Genomic DNA, 10,239 nt, shown 5'->3' on the forward strand with positions numbered 1-10,239 from the left:
TGCAGCGCGAGCGTTAAATGGGACGTTGTTGGGAAAAAACGGCAAATAATGTTTCACTTTATTCAATATCAGTTTGAACGTCCCTCTCGCACACGGAGGCAGATTGTGTTGCGCATCGTCTGATAATCAAGATGTTTGTGAGTCATTTTTTTATTAACTTGTTGGTGCCTTAAATGATGGTCTACAACAGGGGTGTCAAACATACGGAGCGCGGGCCAGATCCAGGCCGCTAGTGGATCCGACTCAGGCCGCTGGATGACTTTGCCATTAATGGCCATTAAAGAATGACACAAATTGCATTTCTGTGAAAGAAGCTGCTATTCCTAATCAGTAGACTGGGGGTCGCGCTGTATGAGTACGCCCATGCCATACACCTGCCGTGAGAAACACTCTGAGATCGATCATGATGAGTCTCCCAAAAATACTTAAAATATATTGTTTAGCCTGTCAGAAACACATTTGTTTATTTCCGAGTTACATAGATCTGCGATATTAAAAAAAGAAAACACACACTATATAATTATCTCTCGTGAAGCTTTGTGTGTGGAAGGAGTCTGCATCGTGGAAATGATCATTGGAGAGCCTGTGAGCGTCTCATCAAAGACCCCTTTGAATCCTCTCTGTTTGATTTGTTCACCAGCCACCTCACAGAGAAACGTCTACAAGAGCTTCTAGCGGCCTCAAGCGGCTGTAAATGTCATCGCACGACACAATACAAAGTGGCACGCCACAACCGATAGAGAGGTGGGAAGGATAGTTTTGGGGGGGATCTCGTTTTAAGAAATGATGCAGTGGAAGAGGAGGCCCGAATTGTCCCCAGAACTCAGAGAAGAGCAACAGAACCAGTAGAAACTCTGCTTTCGCCAGAGTACAAACTCAGCACATGATGGCAAACGATAAGCAGTCCACGGATTATTTCTTTTAAAGCCAACGACAAAGATTCTGATCGCTTTCCATTTGCTGCGGAATTCTGCTGTTGCTAAGCAGGCTGCAAAAAACCTAACATTCCACCAATTATGAACAGATTTATAGAGTATATAATTCGAAAAAGAAACATTACCACTAAAAGAAAGTTTTAAATTGGAGGATCTTCAGTGTATCTATTGTCACGTCAACCAATCAGCTGCAATAAGGTCCAACCCTGAACATTTCCCATCAACCTGAACAAGGCATGTGTGGTGGTAACATTACTGACGTACCTGAGAGCCGGGGTTAAAAAGAGGGAAATACAGAACTAAGATGTTGTACGCCCCCTTTAATACCCCCCCTACTGCCCCGGCCGTCACTAATCACTGTCTGAGCTCCCTGCAGCTTGAATAATAATGACCAAACTGGCACTAAAACACTTTCTAACTCCACTCAGGCCTAGAGGGGGTGGGGGTAACATGGAGGTTGAGGCCAGACAGCCAACATGAAAAATCTTGGTTCTTGTTTTTCTCATTGCCATGTATTTTTTGTCCATCCCAGAGGTAATTCCAAATGCGATTGTAGTGCACAAATGCAAATATAGTTGCTTTCTTGATGTCATTGATGAAGGCAGAGGGACTTCACTCAGCGGATGCATAATTAAAAGCCTGGTCTTATTGTGTTGTCATCCTTTACATAGTGCTATAGGGCTGCAGACCGTGTTTCTGGGTGACCCTGTTTGGCTCTGCTGCTGCAGGACATACAGTCTATAAAATGGCAGATTTGTTTGAAAGATTGGCAGGGGGACTACATTCAGAGGTCAAACCGATATGGGGGGGAGGGCCTGAGTGATCCTAGAAAGTGGAAGGAGACAGTGTAGGACAAAGGCCAGTGCAGGTCTAAAGCCCCGTATGGACACGGAGGCCAGGGTGTCGCCTGCAGCTGCTGTGGCCTCTTGACCTGCTGGGGGGGGCAGTTTTTTTTTATACATTTGCTGATCCACTGTTGCAGCGCACAATAATCCACAGTGTAAGCTCCTTACAGCACAATTTAGTGAAAAAAGGAAACACCAGAGCAGATTATTTGCAATGTGACCTGACACCAGGCCCCAAACTTTACATGTTTTTTTCTCCACCAGTGCATGGAAATAAAATAATCTTCAAAAGAGGTGTTTGTGTAAAATTCTACATCATACACCTAAATGTTTGATTTTTAGGGCAAGACCCAACAATCAGTATATGTTCATTTTTCTATATCAATAAATGTATATCAATAGTGAGTATGGTGTCTTGAGTGTCGGCAAACCATGTATCTCAGCCATGGCCTTATTTAATTTCTCTGATGTATGAATCAGCAAACATCAATTCCCATAATGCTTCTGAAGCGAGAGACGCTATCACGTCGTCTGCGGGATTAATGCCTTCTGGATATTGTAGTGTACAATTAAGAATAGCTGTTGACAATATTAAAAAATGTTTTAATATTAAAACCACTCATGGCTTGATGAACATCTCTCTCTTTGCGGAATGATTTGACTTCTAACATACTTTAGAAATGTACATTTTTAAACGAATAGACGGGGAAATGGCTTGAGGAACTACATTTCCCACGCGCCGGGGAGGCTGCGCGCCCGCGCTGCGCAGTGGCTTCTACGTGTGGCGACTGTAGTCACGTGGAATCCCCCTCAGTTCTGTCCAAACAGAACGTGAGCGTTAACCAGTCTGCCTGTTAGAGCGCCGGTCGGTGCTAAACTGATTCATGTTGTTTTTTTAGCCACTTGTCCCTTTTAAAGTAGACTATTGTATCGAAGAATGAGTGATAACGATGATATCGAAGTCGATAGTGACGTGAGTATGACCACGTTTCTCTTTTAACCGATGTTATTTTGCTAGCTTACGATTTAACGTTAGCCGACCTAGCGGCTCAGCTAACGTTAGCTACCCATACGCCTGCTAGCTTCCCTGTTTTAAGTATGTTTCTGTCGTGATCTTACTTCACACTATCCTTTCTTACTTTGTAGCATTATAAACCTACTAAGTGTGACTTTCTAGTGACTTCAGCGTGGCAGTTCGATTTGCTGAACAGTTATGGCTACAATTGTACTTTTTGTTCTGTTTCTTTGCAGGAAGACTCACCGAGATATCACTGTGTGGTGCGTAATGCTGGGGGATTTTTTTTCTAATGTCGAAAAATGTTTTACTGTTGTAAAGTTTATTTATCCATCACATTCTTCTTATTTTATTGGTATTTAATCGACTGGTAGTTTTAAATTATGGAAGGTGATGTTGCTCAAAAGTACTTATTTCTGCCTCGTGGCAGACCTACATTTACTACTCTAACCTGTATATATGTGCACGTCGTTTTCCGAGGCTTTGAACTATGTGCAATCGGACATTTGACGTTGCGATTGTTCCTCTGCATCGACACTAGCAGTGCATTGCAGGGCATCCCCCATCCTGTCTGTACGCGGCCGTAGAGAGACGGTGGCACGACGTCTATATTTAGACCAAAGCTTTAACCCGCTACAAACGCGGTATTATTGCGTGTTCTATATCTCCCCCCCTCCCGGTTAATGCAAAGCTTTCCGTGATCGGTATTAGACGGATAGTCAGTCCGACTACCCCCCCCCCCCCCCCCAAAAAAAACCTCCCCAGCGGTTCACCTCCCACCACGGGGGCTCCGCTCGTGATCAGTGTGTTTTTTTCCCCTCGTTGCAAATTACACATCTAGGTCATCTGCATAAAGAGAGATCAGTTTGCATCTGTGCTGCATTCAACACCACCATGACGACGATGGTGATGATGGTGGTACAGTGGTGAAGGTGTAGAGGGGGTGGGCGGGCTTGTTGCATGTGTGGTGGAGCGGTAGCCGCGCCTGCAACTCGGACGTGCCTTCGTGTGTGGAAGAAGGGGGGGGGGGGGGGTGGGTGGTGGTGGTGCGGGATGTTTTTCCTGTGTTGCAACCAGTGATTAGAGCCATCTTCTCTCTACAGGCCACTAAAGGGTTGGCAGCCTCAATGAATGACGTGTAGCCGCATCACATACCCGGGCTAGGAGAGAAAATAACAATGCACAGGCTGCACAACGCCCCCTCCCTCCACATCACTAGAATGAGAGAACAGAAAGGCAATCACATTGATTACATTTTGAGTATTTTCTTCACCATTTTAGTTTGTAGTGTCATTTGATCACAGGCGATATACATTAATGTCCGGATGACTCAATGTGTTGTCCTAAATGGTTGTGTAAAGAGCTCTTATACCTGCAGGTATACAAATACAGCTGAATTTGGGAAATTATTAATAGCTTTGACAGTTAAATTTTTCACTAGCTACAGCTTTTTATGCCACTGTCAAGGAAGCTATATGGAGTATAATTTTGAAAGAACACTTTTGATTAAGAACGAGGCGTCATTCATTCTGTGAATCCCTCTTTTTCTCTTAGTTTGTGAAGATTTGAGTTGATGGACACAAAATGAACAGGCAACAGTTGATTAAATCATTGGAAAAAAACGGAACGATCTACCATTCCCGGGATTGATTTTCAAATGTGAGGGTTGTAGGGTTTAATATTGTTGCGCGTTCTAACCCCGTTGAACACCCAGAATGTGAGCTAGGCCGTTTACCCTGTCAGCTAAAATAACCACGGAAAAAATAATTGAGGCAAACCGCTCGTTGTGTGATCCAGCTTCACAGGGGAAGAACGGAGCTGTTGATTTCATGCCGTCTCTAATATTTATGCAACAGAGGTGGCGTTGGCCCGCTGCAGCTTCTGGTTTAGTGGTGTTTCCACGGTTATCAGCAGAGGAAGGCTGTTGTTTTTCCATGCAAACCACCCTTCCGAAAGAAGTGTGTGCTTTCATGCAGAACGCCGGCGAGTCGGTCATCGGCGCCACAGAAGCAGGCCGCTACCGGCTCCTCCACCGGGCAGCCGTTATGTAAAGTGTCGTGGTCGGGTATGAATAGAACGGAGGGAGCAGCTCCGCTGCCGCGTCCTCTCAGGCAGCTGGCTAAAGCTGCCGTTTCTTAGGACAAACTGATAATAGTGGCTCTTAGGCAATAGGACACCTGAGCCGGGGAGGCAGCAGAACGTGTAGTACAAGGCCGGTAGTTTAGTATTAAAGTTAACTTTGGTATTAATGAACTGGTCTGTTTGTCATCCTCAAGTGAGATGGAATGAAATAGTAGCTGAGTTTGGAAGTTGTTTAGGAGTTTGGTAAAATAAGTATACCAACCTTTGTTATAGCATTTATGATGATGTATAAATTATATTTTCCATCAATTTAGTTAAATCCCTTAAAATAAGACATTTCTGTCTGGTTTAGTATATGAAGTAGGCTAGTATAAAATGTAGCCTACTTTATTACACCCCCTCTATGTAGAGGGGATAAACCGCTCCGATCCGGATGCACCAAGTCAAGTCATAGATGGCCCACAGAACCGCCTCATCTACCACACACACGTTTGTGTCATTGGCTGTGTGAAACAAACCTCCTCTTCCATGGAAGAGTATTGTTTACACCATAGCAGCATATAGAGGTGGGAGACCGTCTCTACGTAAAATGGCACGTTGCTTTCTTTGTAGAATGGTTTTATACGAGATTGTTGTGCGATTCAACCACAACATGGAAAGGTTCAAAGAAGTGATATTTAGAGGAAGCGTATCACATGTTCGTAGCACTTAATGTCCATTATTGCAAAGTAATTATACCCAGAGCGGCTCCAGAGACCAGAGCTTAAATACATTACAGGATCTTAATTACAATTATTAATGATATAAAATACAATCTTAAGTGTTACAGAATGTGAGCCACACTACTTTTAAATGTAAGCAAAATCTTGTGTGTGTGATGCAAAATCCCGTCAAACATGGGGTCGGAAATGCAGTGAAACAAACTAGATACAAAAATATACATACTACATCTAACTTGACATCTTTACAATAAAAAAATCTAAGTTTATAAAAATACATCTTCTGATTGTTATTTAAGCTTTGACTTTGTCCGGCTTCAGATGCAGGAATCGGCCTCGTCTTTCTTGTAAACCACGAACCGAAACCATCCGTGTCTTCTAATGGCACATGCCATCCATGGCAGTCATGTGTTTGTTTGTGTCCCCGGAGGGAGTGGAGCCTCGGCCTCCCTTTGGCTTTGTGTGTGTGATACCACGAGGAGGAGGCTCGAGCTGCAGCAGCTGTCTCCATGGCAGCCGGACTACGTCATGTTTTGATAACGTGGTTTTTCATCACGGTTTCAGTTTCCTTTGCGAGGCATCTAGTGTGATATGTTTTAGAGCGTCACATTGCACAATGGGAGATTGCGTTTTTTATTAATTTAGTTACTACAGATGTTGGTGACTGAGTCACATGCAACGCGCCGGCCTCCCCACCGAGCACGCGGCAGGCTTGTCTTGACCTGCGTGTTGTCTCACTTGTGGCTTGTTTTTCCTCCCCCGTCCTGAGCCATAATGAGTCACGTGACACCGACCTGACTTCTGCTTTGTCTCCCTCCCGACCTCTAACGTTAACGTGGGGCCTTTGCTTTGTCGGAGGTGTGTGGAGCGTGGCGATGGGTCGTGCTCGCGCGGGCTTTGATTGGCCGCTGGACTTAATGTCTCTTCGGTCGGGTGACAGCGTGGATTAGGCCTGGAATCGGATGTGATTGGAGGCCGGGACGGCTTGGCCTAAAAAGCAGGTTGAACGACAGGCAAGCAAAACTGATCTCCTGGCTGCCTCTGATCATGTGACCACGGCAGCCATCTTGTGCTTTTACAGTCTAATTACAACACAAATGTGTGCGGCTGACTTTTGGAGCCGGTCAGGCGCTGTTATATGAGCCGTGGTGTTTTAATTGGCCGTATAAAATAAGGATTTGGATGTTATTTAAATTGGCAAAAAGACATGAAAACTTAATGTGAGACGACAGCCTGGAATTCTCTACGATAATGTGGCTGTTGTAATGAAGGAATAAATCTGTTTTGAGAGCGCATAATTTAGAAGGCGTTTCTGCACACCGACTTCTTCTCAGTAACCTTCAACTAAACGACAGAAGTTCTGCTCTTTAGTTCACGTGGTGTAATCACTCCGGATGTTCTGTTCTCTCCATCACGGCCGCTCCTGTGTGCTCCTGTAAAGTAGGAGGAGATGAAATGTTATGGGGGGGCGAAAGACAAAAAGGCCACAGACTACAGGCCCATGTAACTTGAATATTTTATTTTTTTCAACCATGGTGGTCGACTGCTGTCAATCGGCCTTCTACCTCATTTTCAAAGTGGTCTGCAGGGTCTCCACCAACGAATAGCAACCATCACAACTAACATAAGAGCTTGAGTTGTATATTGTAAGGCTTCATGTCATTAAAAGCTGTCTTCAGGAATCAGGAAACATTTATTGCCATAATATGTCAGAAATAGAAGGAATTTGACTTGGCGGTTGGTGCATAACAGACGTTTAGACATTGGACAACAAGACAGCTTTATGTTTGATGTTTAAATCAAATATAATCCAACCAAGAATAGAAGCCGTACAAATGTTTTGTTAAAGTTAACCTGTCGTGTTTATATCATTGCCCTTTGCACTTTTTTTTAACACAGTACTGATCCTCTCACTGTTTTTGTATTTTGTTTGTTTAAACAATTTATCAAGAAAAATACTGTACATAATGAAAATGACCCTTTTTTTACACCGAGTTAAAACTGCAGCGACGTTGTCGTCGCCATGACGGCAGCAGAGCCGTTTGTGCAGGTCGGACCGGGGACCCCCCCCGCCGCCCTCCACCCGCACCGCTCTGCTGCCCGGGCTAAAGGCCGTGTGACTCTTGTCATTGCAGGCAGACAAACGGGCTCACCACAATGCCCTGGAGCGCAAACGTAGGGACCACATCAAAGACAGCTTTCACAGCCTCCGGGACTCTGTCCCCGCCCTGCAGGGAGAAAAGGTTGGTAAAGCTCAGCCTGCAAGTCCTCCAGGCACACGATGTTCAGGCTCTCATGTAAGGAACTTTTGAACTTTTGACTTACGTTGTCTGAAAGTGTTTTTGTGTTGTACTGCAGAGGCTGCGTGCGCATGAGTGCGTTTTGTGTTTCTTGTTGGAATGCTATGTCTTTGTGTGTGTGCGTCAGTGGAGAGAAATGGCACTGGGAGGAGGGAAGATGGCGGACAAGTGCAGATTGGCAGCAGCGAGACAGCGACGCCGTCGAAAAATACTTGGACCGGCGTCAACAAGTTGTTATGAGGGCTTTTTTTTCCACACGAGAGCCTTTGGAGAGCTGGCTCAGTAAACCGGGAACACGCTGTGTAGTCCTCCCCTCTGACTGCGACAGCACGTGAAGGGCGGGACTCGTGGGATGATGCGAGGGAAACGTCCGTGCCAATTGTTTCCTCACATGGCAGGAGGCGGAGTTTGAGTCTCGCGGCTTCAGGGCCAAAGTGCAAATGTCACTGTAGCTGCTGCAAGGGAACCTTTCTTATTTAACTAATAAGTTAGAAGGCAGTCCTGCACACAAACTGATTTCTTCTTCACAGTAAACGACAAAATGTCGCTGCTAGTCCGCTGTCCGGCTTCCGGGTGCCTTTTCTCTCGGGGGTTGATTCAGTCTGCAGTACAACGAAAAAAGAACGAATGTGACGTGAGACTCCGTAAATTTGTCGTCACGGCTTCTGAACGTGTCAACTAACGGCCGTCTACCGAACAGGCGTCGCGAGCGCAGATCCTAGACAAAGCCACAGAGTACATCCAATACATGCGGCGAAAAAATCACACGCACCAGCAGGACATCGACGACCTGAAGAGGCAGAACGCGCTGCTGGAGCAGCAAGGTAACACCAACAACACCAACAACACCGCCTTCTGTTTGCAAAGCAGTCCTAGTCTGGGGCGTAGTGAAGATTCCATTATTAGATTACAAAAGTATATTTCTTCTCCCAACCCCCCCCCCCCCCCCGGTCGTTTTCTCCCCCGTTGGTTCCCGCCGCGCAGTCCGCGCTCTGGAGAAGGTGAAGGGCTCCGCCCAGCTCCAGGCCAGCTACTCCTCGTCCGACAGCAGCCTGTACACCAACCCCAAGGGCAGCGCCGTGTCGGCGTTCGACGGGGGCTCCGACTCCAGCTCCGAGTCGGAGGCCGAGGAGCCGCCCAACCGGAAGAAGCTGCGCGTGGAGGCCAGCTAGAGGGAGAAAAACAACAACAACAACAACAACCACCACCACCTGGTCCCGGTTGGAGGCGGCACGGGGCGCAGCCCTCAAAGCTCTGGAGGCTCATCTACCCCTCCCTCCCTTCCTCCCTCGTGCCACCAGCAACCACCTCCGGCCCCCCTCACAGTCCTCCTCCCCGTTGCCCCCCCCCCTCACCCCTCCCCCCTCCCTACGTGGCTGGGCTGACACTGGTGGCTCGTGGCGTCCTCACACCACCGCAATCGTTTCTCCACCCAATCTCCCCACAACAGCAGGGTGCAAGATGGCTGCTTCAACCAATCTAGAGAGCTGCAGGTTGTCTGCCCCCCCCCCCCCCCCCCCCACTCCCCCTCTTTAATTTGATTCTCAGTCATTGGTAATCCCCCCCCCCCCGTCATCTACAATCCAAAGCCCAGAAAGAGGCAGCTTGGCTATTTAGGGACTTGGGTGTGTTTTTTTTTGGTACCTTCAAAAAAGCCCCTCCTCCTCCATCAGGTTTTTTTAAGGGGGGTGGTGCTCCTAGCGTACTCCAAGCACTGCTATATTATGTGGGTTTTTTTTCTTTTGTTATTCGTAAAATAAAATAAAAATCAGTTCAGAATTTACACACACAGAGATAAATTGTCCAAGAGAAGTTTACCTTTTTAAAAATGAGAAATGAATTTGTAAGAATGTGAAGACGCTTTGAAGCAAATGTTAGTGAGACCCACCTCGGCCCCACTGGATTGCAGATTAATTCTGCCCGACACGTTGTGATCACAAAATAAATTAAAAAAACACGACTCCTTTTGTTGAAATTGATGTTTTGAAGCCGAATAATCCTAAACTTGTATCGTATTTTGTCCTTTAGCTTGAAGTAGTGAATGACTTTAGGTGGCTGAATACGTTAGGCATCTCGTTCTATATATTATTCAAAAGCATTGATTGGATGTTTTTAAGTTCTAAAGTATGTTATGCATTTTTTAGTAATCTCACGAGTCATGGAAAATGCCAATTTATCACATGTAGTTTTCCTTAAGAGTATGAAATAGGTATTGAATGTCCAAAGGTAGCTCCCATGGTTTGCAGTACGAGAAAGCAAAATAATTCCGTCGATGTGTCGTGCTTTACACAGTAAAAATCAATGTTCCTGAATCCCCCCCCCCCCCCCACACCCCCCAAGGGA

The 10,239-nt window shown here is 46.0% G+C and overlaps 1 protein-coding gene across 2 annotated transcripts; it reads left to right on the plus strand.

The window, feature by feature from the left end:
• Positions 1 to 2,584: 2,584 nt before the first annotated feature.
• LOC119195126 (protein max) lies at positions 2,585 to 10,223 on the plus strand. 2 transcript variants are annotated; one of them, XM_037449807.2, is made up of 5 exons: positions 2,585 to 2,753; positions 3,032 to 3,058; positions 7,732 to 7,893; positions 8,597 to 8,720; positions 8,881 to 10,223. In XM_037449807.2, the coding sequence occupies exons 1-5, from the start codon at positions 2,718 to 2,720 to the stop codon at positions 9,066 to 9,068; spliced, it is 537 nt and encodes a 178-aa protein (XP_037305704.1). In that variant the 5' UTR covers positions 2,585 to 2,717; the 3' UTR covers positions 9,069 to 10,223. The 2 variants fall into 2 exon arrangements, with proteins under 2 accessions (XP_037305704.1, XP_037305703.1); XM_037449806.2 differs by lacking the exon at positions 3,032 to 3,058.
• The last annotated feature ends 16 nt before the right edge of the window (positions 10,224 to 10,239 follow it).

This window comes from Pungitius pungitius, chromosome 20, assembly GCF_949316345.1.
Source record: "Pungitius pungitius chromosome 20, fPunPun2.1, whole genome shotgun sequence".
Taxonomy (NCBI): Eukaryota; Metazoa; Chordata; class Actinopteri; order Perciformes; family Gasterosteidae; genus Pungitius; species Pungitius pungitius.